General features: G+C 48.0%; 1 protein-coding gene across 1 annotated transcript in view; it reads right to left on the bottom strand.

Moving 5' to 3' along the window:
- LOC130081174 (centrosomal protein of 95 kDa-like) overlaps positions 1-22,385 on the bottom strand; it is a 239,192-nt gene that overhangs the window by 131,633 nt on the left and 85,174 nt on the right. The window contains exons 7-10 of the mRNA XM_056246135.1: positions 17,474-17,676; positions 10,957-11,014; positions 969-1,036; positions 527-666 (exon numbers count right to left, since the gene is read on the bottom strand). Coding sequence (XP_056102110.1) covers positions 527-666; positions 969-1,036; positions 10,957-11,014; positions 17,474-17,676 — 469 coding nt within the window. The remainder of the gene's footprint in view (positions 1-526; positions 667-968; positions 1,037-10,956; positions 11,015-17,473; positions 17,677-22,385) is intronic.

Here is a 22,385-nt window from a genome sequence, read left to right as displayed (position 1 = left end):
GGCCATTGTGGAGAGGTTGGAGTCTGTTTGATTGAGTGTGTGGATAGGTGTCTTTTATACAGGTAACGGGTTCAAACAGGTGCAGTTAATACAGGTAATGAGTGGAGAACAGGAGGGCTTCTTAAAGAGAAACTAACAGGTCTGTGAGAGCCGGAATTCTTACTGGTTGGTAGGTGATCAAATACTTATGTCATGCAATAAAATGCAAATGAATTACTTAAAAATCATCCAATGTGATTTTCTGGATTTTTGTTTTAGATTCCATCACTCACAGTTGAAGAGTACGTATCATAAAAATTACAGACTTCTACATGTTTTGTAAGTGGGAAAACCTGCACAATCGGCAGTGTATCAAATACTTGTTCTCCCCACTGTATATAGCAAGCCCTGAAGAAACAAATACACACATTCACAAGTAAACACAATCCATGAATTGCATTGTCATTCAGTCTATTTTAACTGTTTATGTTTGTGTGTTCTTTTGTTCCCTCTCACCAATTTATTTTAATGTCATTGCATTTCTTACCTAGCACCTTGTCTCTCGTCTGTATGCATCATGCAAATGTCTGTTGATCTGTTAGCTTGCTCTTCCTCTCTCTCTTCTTTTTCCTCTACCTCTCTGTGTCTGCCTGGCTTGGTGCAGAACAGGATCGGTCTTGTGTCTACCTGTGCCCAGAGAACAGACAGCACATCGATAAATCTGGTTGCATAATTTGCATATAAATTAGAAGACAGCTTTTCTGGATAAATTGCACTTCATCAAGGTATGATGATATTAAAAGAATCAATCTCTAAATCAATAAACATTTTAAAGGCCAACATGCCAAATGAAAAGAGAAGTGTGAGAAATTATGACATCAACAAGCAGTACTAACACTGGCAGAAACTTCTCTGATATGTTTATATTACATTGTTTCAGGAGGACAGTGCTGTTTTAGTACTTAAGCAAAGAGTGGTGAGTAGCCCACCTTTCCCTGATCCTCAGATTCTTCTGAATGGACTACCCTCTGACAGAATTCAAATTTCTCTGTCTCCACTACAGAAAAACACAAAATTAGCGTTTCCATCTAAGAATTTCTTTAATTAACAACAGGTGAAAGCACTGGATTAAAAAAAAAATTAAGGATGGATTAATAATAACTCATAAAATAATTCATAATAAACTCGAGGATTACACAATAACTTGAAAATGCCATTAAAAACTTTTAGACTGATTACTGCAGGGGCGGACTGGCCATCTGGAGCACCGGGCCGGCCCGGTACACACAAAAAATAAAAAAAATTATATATATATATATATATATATATATATATATATATATATATATATATATATATATATAAAATGGCGGAAATCCTAATATTACATTTCTTTTCTACGCAAATGGATGAGGGAATCGATCGCGTGGGCGCGGCCGACAAGGATTGTATTTCGTGTGCATGCATGTGCGTGTATTGCCCTCCCTCCCTGTTAAGTTGAGTAGGAGGTCTCTGCGGAACAAAAGTGGGTGTTTCTAAATTTGTGGGTGTTTTCACACTGGTGGGTGTTTATAAATCATGCAATGAAAATGATGCCCTTCTCCCGACCCCACCCCTAAGACCTACCCACACTGTGACGTGGGCAAATCAGGTAACGCGGTTGAAAACGCCCCTCTGTTTATGGCCTCGCCCCCTGATCTGGTAACTCCTATTACCGTCTGCAGAGACCTCTATTTGGAGAAGTTTGGTCTACTCCATTGCGTATCTTGAAACACGCCCTCTTTCACGTCCTGGAAACACACCAAGCCAACGCCGATGAACTAGCGCAGATGAAAGCCGACTGTGTTGTCGCCTCGCATCACCTGTGTCGCGGGGAAAAAAAGCTGCACTTGAACACACCGAGAGAACTACTGGCGACTGTCAGCTAGAATGCGCGTTCTGCGCCTGGGTGTAAATGAGACAACTGTCTATTTCTGCAGATAAATTCGTCTATATTCGTCATTCAAAAAGAGAAACCGACGCTGCCGGCTGCAGATACACAACGTAAACAAAGCTGAATATCAATCCTGCTAAACACTTTCTTTATTCCACTCCTCTCAAGTTAATATTTAAATATTCGCCAAGGAACACTCAGGTAATATGACGTAACATTAGAACAGCCTGTGCTGTTTTGACTTCTTTGCTCGCTGTTTTGCTATTATTCTCGTGCAGTGCACTGACTCGTTCACTAAGCTGAACAGCCAATCAGAGTTCCCTCTTTCACCGACATGTCGAATCGGCCGGAAAAAAGCAGACGAGCACCAATTTCAGCCGATGGTTAAAAAAAGCATTAGAGGTAGATGCTGTGAAATGCTTCAAATTAACAGATTATACATTTGGCGCGAAGAGTGGTTTTAATGGCTGATGGCTCTAGCTCCCCCTGACTAGCTGATATGCTGTCTTGATAGTTTTATATTAATAATGTTGTGTGTCTTAATGTTCTTCTGTTTCCCTTTGGTTTTACAAATATGACCTAATATATGTTGTGTTACTTAAAATAAATGTTTAAATAGCATTTATTTTTGTATTGTGTTATATTGTTATGCTATAAGTGGTGTTAAAAAATATTCTGCACATTAATGGGCCAATGTGTTATGATTTGGGATGTGGTGGGCTGCTGTGGGCCAGAAAGTCCAGGGCCACTTTTTGGTCCAAGTCCGCCCCTGACTGCATGTCACTCTACATTAGGGATGTGCATCTCCATAGCTGAGGCCGATGCGATACGTAGGCCTGTCGCGATAGTCAATAAATCAATTAATCGCACGATAAAAAAAATTAGCTCGATAATTTTTCCGGCCGCGATAATTTCCATTTGCATGCTTGTTTGTTTTCCTCATCTCTCTCTCTCTACCAAAGAGACTGGATGACAACTCTCTGTTCCTTAGCGTAGGAGTGAACTAGAGCTTATTCTGCCCGATATATCCCGACACTATCCTTGAGACGTGCACTCCCAACGCAATAGAGTGTGGCCGCGCGGGACTAGATTTGATGGCCGAGTGCGAGCGGTAATGCACTCACTCTGTGTGTGCGGGTTGCGGGAGAATAAAACGATTCTCGGGACTCCCGCAAACTAGAAATATCTATGAATAAAACATAAAAACTAATAGATTTTTATTCATCCGTTGCAGAAAAGCAACAAGAACGACTAAACAAAATAGAAACGATTTACAGGCCAGAGTTTCTATTCATAACATGTTTGCAGCGTTGAGTGATGTAGCCAATCACAGTCATATGTGTTGCTTCTGATTGGCCATTGCGTTCAAGAAATCATTTAAGATAGACTCCCTCACCGCTCAAAACTGACTTTTTGTTCACTGCTGAATTCTGTATGCTGGCAAATCCTCTGATTATAACAAAGTGTGGATATTATGAAAGATTCATTGTGCAGTCAGCTTCATTGATAATAACAGAGATGTGTGAGATCCCGATGAACTGTCAGCTTTTTAGGAATTAAAAATTCGCGCATTCAGTCATGCAAACCATGCACGCAGGAGCCTGCTTGCTTTTATGTTAAATTAACAGTGGTTTGTGTGTTAATGCTTTAATAACAAATAATTTATCATAGGGTAGGGTCGGGTTTTGTTTACATCCATTTTATTTATTATTTTTGGTATTTATTCAAGTGCATTTTTTGTAACAGAGACTGAGAGTCCATTGCTTTTATTGTTTTGTTCATTTATTGTGGATATTTAAAATGTTTTCCATTTTCAGTGTTAAATAGTCTTTAGAAATAAAAGTTTATTGATCTTTGAAAAGGTGTACCTGCATTATTATGCCATTATCATTATTTTAGATGTAAATGGTCTCAGAACGACAATATTATCGTTTATCGCAATAATTTCTTGGACAATTTATCGTCCAGCAAAATTTGTTATCGTGACAGGCCTTGCGATACACATCTCGATGCATAGCCAACGATACGATACATTAAAGATACATATAAGCAGCTACCGATGCGATGCAATATGATTCACTACTATTACGATGCGGTGCGATCCGATTTCGATTCGATTTAACGCGATGCGATTCAATGTAATATGATGCAATGGAGAAAAAATATAATGCAATTCAATACGGTATAGATAGTTAACTTTTATTTCTTTTATTCAGACATACAGCAAATCATAAAGTAGCTTAAGTGCCATCTAACTTTTAACGCATGGTTCTTTCATCTTTTTTCACAAAACCAAAAGATTACAAAAATAAAAAAACCTTTCACAAACAGGTCTTTCATAACTGTATTCAAATGTAAAAAAAAAAAAAAAAACTATTATTGGCAGTCATTGCTGTAAACCAGATTAACTTAATGTCCTACTTTAAGGTTTAAAGGTAGGTGACTCTCAGGACACGCCTCGCACTCCGTAGTGTTGTGATATGTCATATTCATGTAGCAGCTGCAGCAGTCGTGATGGTTGTGATGAGAGAGTGCGATTGAGCAACAGTTCAGAAAGGAGAAATCAATCTAGTCGACCTGGACACGTGAATGAGGCGAAATTGTGTCCATGGCACCGCGCTAAACACGTCTCGCGCTGCAGGACCTCCAGACCCGCGTCAACGTGTCTTTACATTGACTTAACATGGAAATCACTCGCTACAGATGCTCAATTTGCGTTCAGTGTGAATAATAAAAGTTACATAATAAAATATTGGTCACAAATGATTGGTCACTTTCTAAATAGTAAAAGTATAGCGCATCTACTAATAATTATATATGAATAAATCTTTACCGATGTAGATGTTAGAAACGATGCATCGCGATACAAATGCCAACTTGTATCCGATGCACACTTATTTAAATCGATGCATCGCATAGTTAGCTTTTATGCCGATGCACCGATGCGAATCGGTGAATCTTACCATCCCTACTCTACATGAATGTCAGAAAACGAATCGGTTACCTAACGTAACCTCGGTTCTCTCTAGAAGAGGGAACGAGTATTGCGTAAGCTAGCTTACGCTGCGGGAAAGATTCATCTTTGCTGAGATATTGAAGCCAAAAAATTATTTCATAATTTTGTATCCATACACAACGCAGTTCCTCTGCGGCAGACCTAGAGCGGGCTAGCTAGCAGCTCATTGGTTCGCTCAGAGAGAACTGCTTAAGCCTATGGGAGAGCGGGGCTGAACCCGCTTCCAATGAGAGGCGCCCGCGCGCTCATTGCGTCATGACCCGCCAGAATGGGCGTGTCCATGGTGTATATAAGGCGCTCTCCCAGGCTTATATGTTGATTTATTTCAGCGTGAAGCGAAACGCTAGTAGCGCAAGCACGGCCGGGAACGCAATACTTGTTCCCTCTTCTAGAGAGAACCGAGGTTACGTTAGGTAACCGATTCGTTCTCTTACGAGAGGTTCTCTCGTATTGCGTAAGCTAGCTTACGCTGCGGGAACACCTGGCCAACGCCGTGCGCGCTACGAATCCACTCATGAAAAACCCAGGGATATACCGGGGGAATTTCTTAACGTGGAGTGAATGTACAAAGAGGCCGCAGAGCGGGCTCATGAAGTGTACACATAAGCATGTATGGGGCCAGCAGAGCGGGCACATGAAGTGTATAAGCATTACAGGAGAGCACAAGGGGCGAACCGGTTGTGAGGGACCTCCAGAAATGCAGCTTCTTAGAGAGCTGTTCGTCAGACAGCTAGTAATTTTGCCTGCAAGGCGGGAACTTCCAAGTTATAAAACCTGACAAAAGTGGACGGGGAGGCCCATCCCGCGGCCACACAAATGTCATGAATGGAAATTCCACAGGACCATGCCCACGATGAGGCCATGCCTCTAGTGGAGTGCGCCCTGATGCCCAGAGGGCAGGGCAGGCATTTAGATGCGTAAGCAGAGGCGATAGCGTCCACTATCCATCTAGACAGTGTCTGTTTTGAGGCGGCCAGACCCTTGGTGCGCCCCCCAAACGACACGAAAAGCTGCTCAGCGCGTCTGAACGCGGCAGCGCGCGTAGTGTACAATCTCAGAGCCCGCACCGGACAAAGGAGATTGGCATCGCGCTCACTATCGGATGAAGGCAGAGCCGATAGGGAGATAATCTGAGCCCTGAACGGGGTACCAATCGCCTTCGGGACATAGCCATGCCTAGGTTTGAGAATGACATCGAATCATTCGGTCCAAACTCAAGACACGCGGCGCTGGATGAGAGCGCGTGAAGATCCCCAACGCGTTTAACTGAGGACAGAGCCGTCAGGAAAACGGTTTTGAGCGAGAGGTATTTCAGATCCACAGACTCGAGCGGTTCGAACGGGGGTGCTTTCATAGCTTCAAGGACTATAGAAAGATCCCAAACCGGAACCGACGGGGGCCGCGGAGGGTTCATCCTCTTAGCTCCCCTGAGGAAGCGGATGACTAACTCGTCTTTGCCCAATGACTGAGCGCGTCGGGGTTCCGCGAACGCCGCGACGGCTGCCACATAAACCTTGAGAGTGGAGGGGGCCTCGCACGACCGTGGGTCCAGCTGTTTGTCGGTGCACCATTTTGAGAACACAGACCATTTAGACGCATAGAGCCTTCTCGTGGAAGGTGCTCTAGCCTGTATGACAGTGTTTCTTACTCCCTCTGGCAAATCAACGAATAGTCGTTGATCACCCATGCATGCAGCGCCCAGCGCTGTGGATGGGGGTGCCAGATCGTGCCGCGAGCTTGAGAGAGGAGATCTGCTCTGACTGGGATGGGCCACGGGGCTGTCTGTGACAGCTGCGTGAGCTCCGGAACCCAATTCTGACTCTCCCAACGCGGGGCTATGAGGAGCACCGAGTGGCGTGTGTCCCTGATCCTCTGAATTACCTGTGGTAACAGAGCGATCGGAGGGAATGCATAGAGCGGGCGGCGAGGCCATTCCTGGGCTAGCGCGTCCTCGCTCTTCGAGAAATATATTGGGCAGTGAGCGTTCTCTTCTGACGCGAAGAGGTCTACTTCTGCTCTGCCGAATAGTCGCCACAGTAACTGGACCGTCTGTGAGTTCAGGGACCATTCTCCTGTGGAGATGAGGTTCCTGGACAGTATGTCTGGACCGTCGTTCAGATGGCCCGGCACGTGCGTCGCTCTGAGCGAGAGCAGGCGGCTCTGAGACCAAACTAGAATGCGGTGCGTCAGTCGACAGAGATTTCTGGATCTGACACCGCCCTGACGGTTGAGATAGGAGACCACGGCCATATTGTCCGAACGGATCAGGACGTGGTGTCCCTGGATGCGCGGGAGAAAGTGCGAGAGCGCGTTCTCGACCGCCAGCATTTCCAGACAGTTTATATGTAATGGGCTTTCCTGAATCGACCAGTGGCCGAAGGCCGGTGAGCCCTCGCAGACTGCACCCCAACCCGTGTTGGATGCATCTGTCGAGATGACTTTTCGGCAGGAAAAGGTCCCCATCGTGACGCCTAGACGAAACCATTCTGCTACTGTCCATGGCTGCAGCGCCGTGAGACACGTTTGCGTAACCCTGATCAGCTGGCGACCCGTGTTCCACGCGCGGTGGGGTACACGGCTGTTCAACCAGAACTGAAGCGGGCGCATGTGCAGAAGGCCCAGCTGAAGTACAGCGGAGGCTGAGGCCATGTAACCCAGCATCCTCTGAAAAGTTTTCAGAGGCCTGCGGGTGCCCATCTGGAACGAGGCGGCTAGACGCTGAACACTGTGCGCGCGCTGTGTAGACAGGCGAGCCGTCATCGTGACCGAGTCCAAATCTATTCCTAGGAAGGAAATCGATTGACTGGGATGAAGGGAGCTCTTTGTCCAGTTGACAGAGAGGCCCAGCGTTTCCAAATGGTCGAGGAGAACTGCGCGGTGCGACAGAAGCTCCGTCTGTGATTGGGCCAAAATCAGCCAGTCGTCCAGATAATTCAGAATGCGCAGCCCCTGGCTTCGCAGGGGGGCGAGCGCCGTATCCATGCACTTCGTGAATGTACGGGGCGCCAGAGATAAGCCGAACGGGAGAACGGCGTATTGATAAACAAGACCCTCGAAGGCGAAACGTAAGAATGGCCTGTGACGGGGATTTATCTGGATCTGAAAATAGGCGTCTTTCAGGTCTAGAGATATGAACCAGTCCCCTTGGCGCACCTGCGCGAGGAGTTTCCTGGTAGTGAGCATCTTGAACGGTCTCTTCATGAGCGCTTTGTTCAAAGACCTGAGATCTAAGATCGGTCTGAGGCCGCCGTCTTTCTTGGGAACCAGAAAATAACGGCCGTAAAACCCCGACTCGGTCATAGATGGCGGGACTCTCTCTATCGCGCCCTTTTGCAACAGCGTCGCAATTTCTGAGCGGAGCGTGCCGGCGGCCAGCGGGCTGACAGAAGATTCGAGCTGCGCGCGCGCACGAGGCGGGCGGCGGCGAAACTGTAGCAGGTAGCCGTTCTTTATAATGCTTAACACCCACGGGGAAATGCCTGGAATGGCTTCCCACGCTTTGGAGCATGCGGCTAGTGGCCGAATGGCTGTATTGCCCTGATTGCTGCACATAGCGGGCTGGACACAGTGTGTGGGCGCGCTTTGAATGTGTGTGGCAACGGGATTTGCACTCAGAGAGGAGTCTATGGGCCGTGACACAGAGCGAGCAGAGAGGGGACACGTGCACGAGCTCGTGGGCGTGTTTATGTTCTCTGATATTAGAGCGGGCTGTGCCCGTTTCATGTGATGGGGCTCTGATAGAGACACGGGATATGTTATGCTTGTGTGTATGGGTGAACACATGATTGTGGGCACATTTTCTACACAACTGGCAAAATTTCTCTTTTTGAGATTTCTCTGGGTAGCCGTAAAAACGGCTTTTTGTCGCTCGCAAGCGGGCTGGGACACCGGCTTGTTTGTGGCGGTCAACACTACTGCAGTCGGCGAAATAACGGGGACTGGCAGAGGGCGAAGCTTTGACGGCGGTCCGGCCGCGGCGGGAGAGCACCGTCGTTTTCTTGACATTGTTAGGCAGACTTCTGATGATCAGGCTTCAGCGTGATCTTGGGTCGCGGCCCACGGGGGGGCGGCGGTCTGCGGCGGCTGTCAGAGCGAGAGCGAGGGCGAGGGCGGCCGCTCTGACTGCGCTGAGTTGTTTGAGTCTGCGGAGGGGGGCGCTGTGATGGGGCTCTGGCGGAGGGCTCGTGAGAGCGGCCCGCTGAAGAGCTAGCGCGGCGGGGTAGAAACAAGTTCATCGCCTGAGAAGCTTTCTGTACTTCAGAAAAGCGATCGACAATTCCCGTGACGGCAGATCCAAACAGGCCCGTCGGGGAGAGGGGCGCGTTGAGAAACGCGGCGCGCTCAGAATCTCCCATGTCGGCGAGCGTGAGCCATAAGTGTCTCTCAGCAACACAAAGGCTGGCCATGCATTTCCCCAGAGCTTGTGCGGCGGCTTTAGTGGCGCGAAGGGCGAGATCCGTAGCACTTCTCAAATCCGTGACGGCGGGGGGGGGTTTTCTACCGCCTTCGGCCCATTCACGGAGAATATCGCTCTGTAACACTTGGAGGACAGACATAGAGTGAAGCGCAGCGGCGGCCTGACCGGCGGCGGCGTAAGCGCGAGCATGAAAGCTCGAGGTCGTTCTGCAAGCCTTCGAAGGAAGCGTGGGTGAAGAACGCCATCTAGCGGAGGGCGGGCAGAGGCTGCATAGCCTTTCTCGGCGGCTCCGTCCACCGAGCGCAGCGAGGCGGATACATCGGAGCGATTTCTAGCCGAGAGCGGTGCATTCCAGGATTTTGTCAGCTCTGCGTGAAGTTCAGGCAGGAATGGAGCGGCCCGGGTGCACGCGGGGGTCGAGCGCCGATGAAAAAAGCTACCGTCCATTCGGTTCGGGGCCTGCTCGGGTGGAGGAGACCACTCGAGACCGAGGCGTTCGACGGCCTGTGAGAGGAGGCGCATCAGCTCCTCTTCTATCCCGGCGCGGGTCCCCGTCGACTCTCTCGCGGATCCGAGAGATGACCAGTCTTCACTGTCAGAAGCGAGCAGTGAACAGGAGTCCTTCTCCTCCGCGGCGTCATCGGAAACAACAGAGCGGCCACTCGGCGGCAACTGAAAGTCCGGCAGGGGCGGGGAGGGAGAGCGGGAAGCGGGAGGCGGCGGCGGCGGCCCGCATGTTTCCGCTGGGGGCTCCGGCGGCCTTTGAGAGCGGCGTTTCTTTTTACGCGGCGAGAGAATAGGCGGCGCGGGAGCGGTTTTCACTGCCAGAAGTCGTGCCCGCAGGGACGATAACGGCAGGCTTTCACAGAGGTCGCATCCTCCATCAGCGAGGGCGAGTTCTGCATGCTCGAGTCCCAAGCAGAGAGCGCAGATGACATGGCGGTCTCCGTCCTCGAGACGAGCGCGGCAAGAGCCGCAGGAAAAACGAGACATCTTTAAAAAGACGCTCGGCTCTTTTAGAAATAGAGAAAGGATACAATCGTCGGATGGCCTAGCTTGCTGGGCGGCTGAAGGTGGCGAAGACGGCCGGCTTCTTCAGGGTCCTTGAGCTCGCTAGAGGATGCCTTCTTCGACGGCGATGGCTTTTCTCAGGAACAGCAGAAGCGTGCAGCTTGCTGAAGATGAAATGAATCAACATATAAGCCTGGGAGAGCGCCTTATATACACCATGGACACGCCCATTCTGGCGGGTCATGACGCAATGAGCGCGCGGGCGCCTCTCATTGGAAGCGGGTTCAGCCCCGCTCTCCCATAGGCTTAAGCAGTTCTCTCTGAGCGAACCAATGAGCTGCTAGCTAGCCCGCTCTAGGTCTGCCGCAGAGGAACTGCGTTGTGTATGGATACAAAATTATGAAATAATTTTTTGGCTTCAATATCTCAGCAAAGATGAATCTTTCCCGCAGCGTAAGCTAGCTTACGCAATACGAGAGAACCTCTCGTAAGAGAACTGTCGTAATATGTCATCTGCCCACATAGCAGTTTGCAGAGAATGTGGCATAAATCTTTCAGTAATGTCTGACAAAGAAATGTAAGGTAACCCAAGGGAATTACTGGAAACATCAGTGTTCAACTCTCCATTGATCTGAACCCATTCAGATGAGTGACCAATCTGCAAGACAAAGACGGAAAGTAGAATAAGAGATGGGGCCAGAGATGAGCTTCATGAGAACTGGAAATATCAGCAGAAAAGTTCACACATTTAACTGCATTCTACTTGCAAAATGGCACCGTTTCCAACTGTATTATCGTGCATCTCAAATGCATACAACTCACATAACAAATGTAATAATTAGATTCAGATACACAAATGATTACGTTTTTACATCACTACCAGGAATAACTACTCGGTTACTATCGTAACCTCAGTTCCCTGAGAGAGGGAACGAGTATTGCGTAGCTATACGCAGTGGGGAAACTCCTTTTCCTCGATTTACTGAAACCTATATGTAAAACGCATTTGCAGCTGCACAGCCAGCACACTGAGCGTCTGGCACGCTCATAGGCTGTGCTGCCGCAACTGCACAACCAATGGCGCGGGCGACTCTGACCTGCAGCCAATGAGCTAGCTCAACGTCAGAGCCCGTCAAGGGGGTGTGGCTTAGCCTATAAAAGACCCCCGAATTCGCCATTATAGCAGGTTTAAACGACTGAAGCGACAACTTCACCAGTTACTAAATGCGGCCGGCTACGCAATACTCGTTCCCTCTCTCAGGGAACTGAGGTTACGATAGTAACCGAGTAGTTCCCTTTCGAACGGTCACTTCGTATTGCGTAGCTATACGCAGTGGGGACGCCCTGTAAAACGCCGCACCCTTAGTAACTGGTTGCACTGCAACTCAGGCCCCCTGAGCTAACAGAACAAGCCAGAACCCAATATATAAATATATATATATAACAGACCAGACACTGTCAGGCCTGAATAATATATGAGTCAGTAACAACCAACAGAATATGCTAACAAACCCCGACACTGTCGGGATTATTAGTACAATTCATAACCGGCCTAAGCGGGTTTTATATGTGTATGTATGTGATTATGCACAGTAATTTTTTGTAGACAAGACCAGACAGCATCGAGTCTTAATCATACTGAAAGAACCTTCGCCTGCAGGGAAGGCACCTCCATATTATAGAACTTCATAAATGTGGAAGGCGAGGACCAGCAGGCCGCATCACAAATATCTTGAATGGGAAACCCGGATGACCACGCCCATGACGAGGCCATGCCTCTAGTCGAATGGGCCCTGACACCTATAGGGCAAACCTGACCCACTGAAGTATAAGCCATAGAAATGGCATCCACTATCCATCTAGACAGTCTTTGCTTGGTAACTGGACCACCCTTAGATCGGCCACCAAAGCAGACAAACAGCTGTTCTGACTGTCTAAAAGACGCAGAACGCTCCAGATAGACTCTCAGCGCCCTAACAGGGCAGAGAAGATTAACCTCCCCATCCTCAGCAGAAGGGGGAAGGGCTAATAGCGTGATAACTTGCGCTCTAAACGGCGTTGAGAGCACCTTGGGTATGTAACCATGCCTGGGTTTGAGAATGACTCTGGAGTCATCCGCTCCAAACTCCAAACATGCCGGACTCACAGAAAGGGCCTGCAGATCTCCCACCCGCTTGATAGATGCCAATGCCAACAGGAGAGCAGTCTTAAGCGAGAGTGGTTTTAGATCCACCGACCGGAGCGGTTCAAAAGGCGGCCCCTTCAGGGCCCTGAGGACCGTGGAGAGGTCCCAGGGAGGTACTGATGGGGGCCTGGAGGGGTAAATTCTCCTAGCGCCCTTCAGAAATCTTACCACCAGGTCATTTCTTCCCAGTGATTGACCAGCCCCCAACGCATGATGCGCTGCGATGGCTGCCACATAAACTTTGAGCGTGGACGGGGTGCGGCCCGCGTCCAGTAGCTCCTGCAGGAAGGAGAGTACCACCGATACCTCACATGACTCTGGGTCAACTCGATTTTTCGAGCACCAGCTGGAAAAACCCGACCACTTCAAAGCATAAAGACGCCTAGTAGACGGGGCCCTTGCTTCAGAGATAGTGCTTAAGACCTTGTCAGGAAGGCCCCCGGGTACCCGTTTAGGGGCCACACATGGAGGGCCCATAAATCGGGTCGGGGGTGCCCTATCGTCCCTTTGGCCTGTGTGAGGAGGTCCCTCCTCATTGGAACGGGCCAGGGGACCGTGTCTGACAGCTGAACCAGCTCCGGAAACCATGGTCTGGATTTCCAGAGAGGAGCCACCAGAAGGACTGGGCATCCGCTCTCCCTGACCCGTTCGATGACTTGTGGGACCATCGAGATGGGGGGGAAAGCATAAAGGGGGCGGTTGGGCCAGGGATGGGCCAGCGCGTCCCTGTTCTTCGAGAAAAACACCCTGCAGTGGGTGTTGGCTCTCGAGGCGAAAAGGTCGATTTCGGCCTAGCCGAATCTCTCCTATATCAGACTGACCGTCTGAGGGTTCAGAGACCACTCGCTTAGGGGAGTGTTGCCCCGTGAGAGCATATCCGCGCCCAGATTTTGGACGCCCGGGATGTGCGCTGCTCTCAGGGAGCTCAGGTTGGCCTGTGCCCATAGGAGGAGGTCCCTCGCCATAGCATGCAGGTTGCCCGACCTGATGCCACCCTGGCGATTTATGTAGGCCACCACTGACATGTTGTCCGTACGGACCAGGACATGGTGACCCCTGAGGTTTAACAGAAACGCTTTCAGGGCCAAACCAACTGCTTTCATTTCCAGACAGTTGATATGTAAGCTCTGCTCCGTGCTCGACCAGAGGCCGGAGGCAGGCCTGCCCTCGTGCAGCGCTCCCCAACCCAGGTTGGATGCGTCTGTAAAAACCACCTTCCTCCTGGAAACTACCCCCATGGTCACCCCCTCGCGGTACCAGTCCTGAGCCCGCCAGGGAATCAGTGTTCTTAAACACCCGTGATTCACCATAATGCGCAGGCTGCCTGACTGCCATGCATGGGTTGGCACACGGCGTTTCAGCCAGTGCTGCAGCGGGCGCATGCGCAGTAATCCCATGTGGAGTACTGATGATGCGGCTGCCATTAGACCAAGCAGTTTCTGAAACCTCTTCAGAGGCGCGCGCTCGCGCGCCCTGAATGCGGCTGCCAGTGTCTGCACAGATAGCGCGCGCTCTTGAGTGAGCCGCGCTTTCATTGTCACCGAGTCCAAAACCGTGCCTAGAAAGACCACAGTCTGGCTGGGGTTCAGTTCGCTTTTGGCAACATAGATTGTGAGACCCAGGCATTTTAAATGGCCGAGAATCAAATCCCTGTGAATTATTAGTTCGTCTCTCGACTGCGCTAGCACCAGCCAGTCGTCGAGATAATTCAGCACACGCACTCCCTGGCTTTTTAGCGGGGAGAGCGCTGCATCCATACATTTCGTGAATGTACGGGGTGCCAGACACAGACCGAACGGCAGAACGGTGTATTGATATGCCCTCCCCTCGAAGGCGAATCTCAAGAATGGCCTGTGACGAGGGTCGATCTGAATATGAAAGTATGCATCTTTCAGATCCATTGAAACAAACCAATCCCCCGGGCGAACTTGCGCGAGAATTTGTTTGAGTGTTAACATTCTGAAAGGCCGTCTCATGAGAGCCCTGTTCAAACGTCTCAGATCTAGTATGGGTCTGAGCCCGCCGTCTTTCTTTGGAATTAGAAAATAGCGGCTGTAAAACCCCGAATACATTAGCGCGGGAGGGACTGACTCTATTGCTCCTTTTGCTAATAAATTCTGAACTTCGGTGCGAAGCACGTGACCCACGCCGCTTCTCACCGATGTCTCGATAACCGCCTGGAATTTCGGGGGTCTGCGAGCGAATTGGAGCGAGTAGCCTTGCTTTATAGTGTTTATGACCCAACTCGACACACCAGGGATGGCTTGCCAGGCCAACGCCCGTGTGGCTAGGGCTTGACACACTGAATGGGGGGGACCGCCTAACATAGGGGGACCTGATACCCTTACACTGTGATTTGTGCACATACTGAGTGTTTGACTGATTATACCGGCTTTTGCCCGGGGGGATTTCAGTCTTACAACAGGGCGGGGGCCGCCTAGTGAAGGGGGACCGTGAACCCGTGTGATGTGATTGTGAAACATACTCTTTTTGTGCTTTATTTGGGTCGCCGTGAAAACGGCGTTTGTTTGCAAAGACGCGCTCACTGCTGCGGGCCTGTTTACAATAATAAAATCCCCAGCCGCCTGAACTGAACAGGGAGCTGTGGGAAGTTTTGCCGGTTTTTTCGAGGGTGGTCCGGCTAGCGCGAGACACGAGCCCTCTCTCTTTCCTCTCCGTGCTAGGACGACTTCGGAGGCACCTGGTCGGCCGCGGCGCTGGGTCGAGGGCCTTGACGCCTGGGGAGCGGGTAGCGCTTCGCGGGCCTTGGCTGGCGTTGGCTATCAGCCGCAGGGCGGGGCTGAGAGGCCTGTTTCACCGGCTTGGCTGGATGAGGCGAAGGCGGCGGCTTGGGCTTGCTGGTCGCGGAGCTCGAACGTTTCGGCAAGAAGTGTCGCATGGCCTGGGACGCTTTCTGTGCCTCTGTGTACCTCTCCGAGAATCCTTTCACCGCCGGGCCGAAGAGCCCGGAGCTGGACACCGGGGCGTCGAGAAACCTCGTTCTGTCGGCGTCCTTAATCTCAGTGAGGTTAAGCCAAAGATGGCGCTCGAGCACGACCAAGCTCGCCATGTTTCTTCCGATGGCCTGTGCTGTAGCCTTAGTAGCACGCAGCGCTAAGTCTGTAGCACTCCTCAGGTCTCGAAAGGTCTCCGGGTCCGGGCCAGTCTCGTCCATGGACCGGAGGAGTTTGGCCTGGTAGACCTGCAACACGGCCATCGTGTGCAGGGCCGATGCAGCCTGACCGGAGGCGGAGTACGCGCGTCCAGCGAGGGCTGAGGTGTTTCGGCAGGGTTTGTTGGGATGAGCGGCTCTAGCTCGCCAGCTAGCTGCAGTGCTCGGGCAAAGATGAGCTGCCACGGCCTCTTCAAGGGGCGGCAAAGACTCATAACCCTTTTCCGCTGCGCCATCCACGGAGGAGAGCGTCGCGGAAACTGCAGATCCCACACGTGCTGAGTATGGAGCGCGCCAGGCCTTGGTTAGCTCCTCGTGGACCTCGGGGAAAAATGGCGCCGGTTTGTGACGCGGGGCCTGCTGGCGCCCCTCCAGAAACCATCCATCCAGCCGACTACGAGGCGGCTCCTCGGGCGAGGCCCACTCTAGCTCGAGGTCCGCGACGGCCTTCGTCAGGATCCGAAGCATTTCGGCGTCGGAGTTTGTCCTGGTCGCTAATCCACTGGCCACAGATTGAGAAGCGGAGACGGGGTCGAGAGAGCCCGGCCATTCGTCCTCAGAAGCGGCGATGGATATGCTGTCGTCGCGCTCGAGAGATCCGCCGAAGGAGACGAGGCCCGCCACGTGTGGGGGGGGGGGGGGGGGGCGCTGGTCTCCTGTGAACCGGACCGGTGATGGCGTTTGAGTCGGAGAAAGTGAAGCACGCGGGGACGCGGCCGGCGTGCGTTCACCAATCTCCATACCCTCCGGTTGCCGTTGGCTGCGACGCTTCTTCTTCCTCGGAATGGGAAGCGTGGTTGAAGCGGCATCGCCGTCTCGAGAGAGAGCTAGCCGATTGCGCAGCACGGAGATAGGCATGCAGTCGCAGGCCGCACATCCGCCGACAGAGAGTGCATTCTCCGCGTGGTCGACACCCAAGCAGGAAACGCAGCTCTCGTGTTGGTCTGCCTCGTGCAGACGGCCTCCGCACGTGGCGCAGGATGAACGAGGCATTCTGAAACAAACACAATAATAGAAAGGATATAGGATGTCGCCGGATAGCCACAGGTGAGACGGCGTCAGGAGACGACGGCATGCAGGCGAAGTCTGCTGAAGAGAAGCTCGCTCAGGCTGAAAGGCTTGTTCGACGGCGAATTCACAGTAAAAGGCTCAGGGACATGTATACTGTCGCTGAAGGAGTAAAATCTGCTATAATGGCGAATTCGGGGGTCTTTTATAGGCTAAGCCACACCCCCTTGACGGGCTGACGTTGAGCTAGCTCATTGGCTGCAGGTCAGAGTCGCCCGCGCCATTGGTTGTGCAGTTGCGGCAGCACAGCCTATGAGCGTGCCAGACGCTCAGTGTGCTGGCTGTGCAGCTGCAAATGCGTTTTACATATAGGTTTCAGTAAATCGAGGAAAAGGAGTTTCCCCACTGCGTATAGCTACGCAATACGAAGTGACCGTTCGAAAGGGAACCCAGGTTTCCTTGCTTTTTACTGGTTTGCATGTAAACCAGGATAATGGGTTAATTAAATGCATGTAAACGCGTGCATGTAAACATGCTTTTTTTAACGCATGTAAAAAAGCGTGCATGTAAACATGCTTAATTCACTCAGTACAAACACCTGCCAATACACCAACAAGAAGTCTTCAATTTCAAGAGGACAATCAACAATTATCAATCATTTAGCACTTGCTCATCACTGTCATTTACTATGATGAATACATTATGATGCAGTAGTTCTGCATGAAATCAAGTGCTGAATTAAAAATGTTAACCTTGTGACATGAGTTTTCTGGTTGCTGTATGGTCTGCTCTTCAGAAAACAGGGCCATGTCAGTGGAGGAAGGGGGTCTCTGGGTGGTGGTCTGGTAGGGAGGCTGGAGAGGAATGGTGGGCCAGAGAGATTCTCTCAGGAGGGTGGTCTGCGTGCTCACCGCGTTCTCTAAGGTTTCCACTTGAGGAAGGACAGCAGGCAACACTACATTGGAAAAGGTTATATAGTGTTAGCTCAACATCTGTTTTTGGAAAAAGGCTGAAATACAAATTCAATCAAGAGAAATGAGAATATTAATAGTAGCGGATTTCTCTCCTCTATAGAAATATGATGTGATTGTCAGTAGTGTACAGTAATGAAGTATTCTACATAACTGTACTTTTCCCAAGTTTCTGAAACTTGTTTTGCTAAAAATTATTAGCACTAAAGCACTAAAAGCGCCAAGGACCTGATTGTTTTTCTAAGGATTAAGCCCTATTGTTTTCCTAACACCTTTTTTTTTTACACACAATCCGTTTGCAGTGCATATGCAGTAAATACTTTTTTCATTGCCCATGCTCAGTGCCAAGAGAGCATTCACACTGCACACAGAGGTGGAGCAGCAATGTATTTTTGAGACACTTGCATCTCAGCTGAAAGCGACAATCATGTGATAGGCTGGAGGTTGGAGAACAAAGTCTGTATGATCTGCAGGATTTCTGGTGTAAAGATTAAAAGTGATCAAAAAAATAAAAGTTTTTTTTTTAAAAGGGGTCATATGATGCTTTTTAATGTTTTCCTTTTCCTTTAGTGTGTAATTTATCTGTGTGTGCACATGTATAAGATCTGCAAAGTTACAAATCTCTTAGTCTCCCAAAAAAGGGAATTATTCTATGTAATAGAGAACACTGCTCCAAACCTGCCTAAAAAGTTATGTTGTTGCCATTTTGTGGAGGCGCTGTGTTTCGATGAATCTTGGGCTCCAACTGATACAGTAATGCCAACGACATTACAATTGCTTTAGAAGTCTTGGAAGCTGAAGCTCATGATTATGGTAAGGGCAGTTACATTTACGACACGCCCAATCACAACGCACTGGCTCAGCTGGCCAATCAGATCACTCTGGGCTTTTTGGAAGGCGCGCTTTGTAGAAATAAGAGCAGGTCAGCTCAGTCAGGTCCAAAGTACAGTAGTCACGCGAGCCAACTCAATAAGCATCATGACATCATTAGATGTTTTGAAAAAACATTCAGACGGGATTCAATTTCTCAGAGGAGTGAGAAAAACACAGACATAGAAGATTCGGACAGCATTAAAATCTCCAAGTACGCCTGTGAAACACAAATTTCTCTAACGTCCTCAATGAAAACTAGTCCTGTTCGAATAGGCTTTATAGTCCAGGTGATGTGTGAAATTTTTTTTCACTTTTTCATAAAAGCATGAACATGGTACACATGTACAGTCGTCCAGAGGCCCAGAACATTTTCAGAAATGGAGCCATCGGAAAACCGCCTCGTGGTGGCTATGCGGCCATTTTGCTTTCCGCCATAACTGAATTATGCATTTTGTATTATATCTCCTGAACCAAACATAACACGGAAAATGTGATGTCTACCCCTATGTTTTGATGGTCAAGTATTACAATGCTACCATATACAACATCATAAACTCTTCAGGTGAATAGTTAATGGTGAATTCAGTGACGTTGTGAGAAGGATTACAATGAAATCGCAGTATCTGAGAATATCATCTGAAGCTGGGGCCACACTAAAAGATTTAAAAAAATATATATATATTTTTAAAATGTGAGACCACAAACATGACAATAAAAATTCATAGATTTATCCATTTTGTTGCTCTAGTGTGTGGAGTGCCGCGATGTGAACACGAAAGCACACCAAACATGCGGACGACCGGCAAGAAGAAATGGTGCTCTTAGTGTATGGATCGCTTTTTAAGCCAGGGGGACACCAAGCCGGTGGTCGCCGTCGGGCAAATTTTGAGCATCGGCCGACTTAGTCGGCTTTTATCAGCGCTTGTTCTTTTGCATTGGTTGGGTGTGTCCCTACCCTTACAGAAAATTTGCGGGGGAAAAAAAGAAAATTGTTTAGATGAAATCGTGGAGACTGTGTGAACATGAACTTTACATGTTACAGCATGAGCTGGAGGTGAGTCTTCCGTCAGCTCACTTTCTGAATGGGTATTGTTTAGTTTCACGTGATAATCTCCAGAGCGTGTGCCTGTTTGTCCCCGGGGTTCCCCTCACACAACAGGATTTCTGATTCGATTCAATTCGAGATCGGGGCGGTTCCGACGTTCTTCCGAGCTTGATCTGTAGAAACATCAAGATAATCTGGACTTTACCTGGCATTGTCGGAAGGGGAGAAATTGGTCAAAAATCACCCCGAATATCTTGAGAATGCAAAGGAGTTCAGAAGTAAGGGCATCTCTGAAAATAGACATCATGAACAGGCCAAAAGTGTCCTGCGGAAATTCAAGACATGCAAGTTGGTTGACGTGATTGAGGAAATGGGAAACCCCTTCGAAGAGGATAGCAACAACCTTCTGAAGCTGAACTCAAGAGAATTAGCAGACCTAGCTGTTGTGGATGCTGTTCGGGTTGCAGAGGGAATGGTAGTTTCGTCAGGGTGTGAAGAAATATGTGACCCCGCCTGTGAACCCCCGGCTAAAGTCGCAGAATCTAATTATGAGTAAAAGAGCGTCAAAGTAGTCATAGCCATAAAAATGACAAAAATAGGTCATGTGTGTTTACTGCTGTAAATGATAGATTATTACAAGGGCTTTGAGATGCAATACTCAAATTTTCCTTTATAACATGATAAATACTAAAATTAATGATTTTATTGACACTACGTTATACTTTTGCGCAAAAAAAAAAAACGGACGCAGGCTTCCTAAACATTGATTTCAATCGTCTCTCTGTTTATTTTTCGGCGCAACAACACCTGCTGATTCTTATATCATTCAGTTCTTTTCTACTTATTTTCTATTAGAAATAGTAAACAGACCTTAATATCAATCCGCACGAGCGGCAATCAGGTCAACACAATGAAAAAAAAATGCGACTTCAGCCGGGTTCAGATGTCTGAGGAGATTTTTCGTGTCATCGCCAAACATTTAAGAACAGCTTATTTGTTTTGTAGCTCAGTATTCTGCCAATAAGATTAATCTTAACAGTTTAGGCCTGCTATGTGTCAATAATATAATTTGTTTGCTGGAGTAACGTTACTGCGTCATTTTGACATCTGACATGGCAGCACCGAAGCATGAGCAGGAACGTAAAATAGCGGATCGCTTAAACAACTTGTTAGATATTAATCTCGGTGGAATTGCCCCAAATTATGATTTAACCGGTTTTATAGCAGATTATTTTCTGGAGGATGATGGTGATGATGAACAGGACACACTCTTTGACGAAACTGACGAGGAATTTAACGGTAAGTTTTTGTCATTCTTTTTTGTCAGTGTTCAGCCAATGTAACGTTATGCTAACACTGAATTCATCCTGTGATGCAAAAATAGTGGATTTAAATGTTTATTACATTTGTTGATTGAGTCAGTTTAAGTTAATTACGTTTATGACATGATGTTTATTTTGTTTGATTACACTCTGAGTTGAAGCCATGGCCATATCCATAGCCTACCTGTTTCTTATCCCTATGTCATCCACTCAATTAATCAGATTCAGTCTGATATTTTCATATAAAATGATTCATTATCCATTTTAAATGTGTATTTACATTTAAATATAACTCATATCTACATTTAATTAATATATTACATTTAAAATATCACATATCTCATAAATCCATTTAGATCTCTTGCTTTTAATTGAACAAATTCTCCTTGTTTTTTCAGGCAGTGACCAACATGATGATGAGGACGATCTGGTATGCCCTAATCCAACAATGCAGAACAAGGTTCAGAGTGATGAAAACAACAAAGTTGTCCATGCAGAGGTGCTGACTCCTGCTCCACCCCACACCCATGGTGTTAGAAGACCAAAAAAGACCCCACATGGTCTTGCCAAAAAAATGAAACTGGCTTAGCTTAATTGACTGTGTAGTCTCTATGGAGCTGCTTATGTACATACTCTTATTTCCATCTAGACAATTTTATATTTTGCATCTAGACAATTTTAGAATGTGTACAAAATTTGAGACTGACCTGTTAAAGGGATAGTTCACCCAAAAATTTGAATTGTCATCATTTACTCCCCCTCATGTTGTTCCAAACCTGTATGAGTTTCTTTCTTCTGTTTAACACAACATAAGATATTTTAAAGAATGCTGGTAACCAGACGGTTGGCGGCACCCATTGACTTCCATAGTTTTTTTTTTTTTTCCTACTATAGAAGTCAATGGGTGCCATCAACTGTCTGGTTACCAGCATTCTTTAAAATATCTTATTTTGTGTTCAGCAGAAGAAAGAAACTCATACAGGTTTGGAACAACATGAGGGAGGGAGGGAGGGAGGGGATGGGGGAATTTAGACAGAATTCTAATTTTTGGGTGAACTATCCCTTGAAATTGTATTTATTTATTTTTTACTCCAGATTTACTCAATGTTACACCATGGCTCAGTAAGAGAATGAGATTTTCTACCGAAATGTTATATGTTAATTAATTGCTATATTATTGATATTATATTTTCACTGATATTTCATTTTACTAATAAAGTTATACAAATCATTCAACTGAATTGACATGGTAATTGTTGCTACAATCAAGCTCTTGTGGTGGCCCCATTCGTTTCAATGTTTTTATGCTTTTAGCTTTTTGGACATGCGCATCATAATAAATAGGTCTGTTTTACAAAACTTTAAGAATTTTCCCATAAATGTGTCATATATCCCTAAAAAGGGGAGAATCTCAGCTTTAATGTGGTATATGGCACATATGGAGGATAATTAT

This window comes from Rhinichthys klamathensis, unplaced genomic scaffold (assembly GCF_029890125.1).
Source record: "Rhinichthys klamathensis goyatoka isolate OS25496 unplaced genomic scaffold, OSU_Roscu_1.1 h1tg000036l_1, whole genome shotgun sequence".
In the NCBI taxonomy this organism is placed as follows: Eukaryota; Metazoa; Chordata; class Actinopteri; order Cypriniformes; family Leuciscidae; genus Rhinichthys; species Rhinichthys klamathensis.
This window is presented reverse-complemented; position numbering and strand designations above follow the sequence as displayed.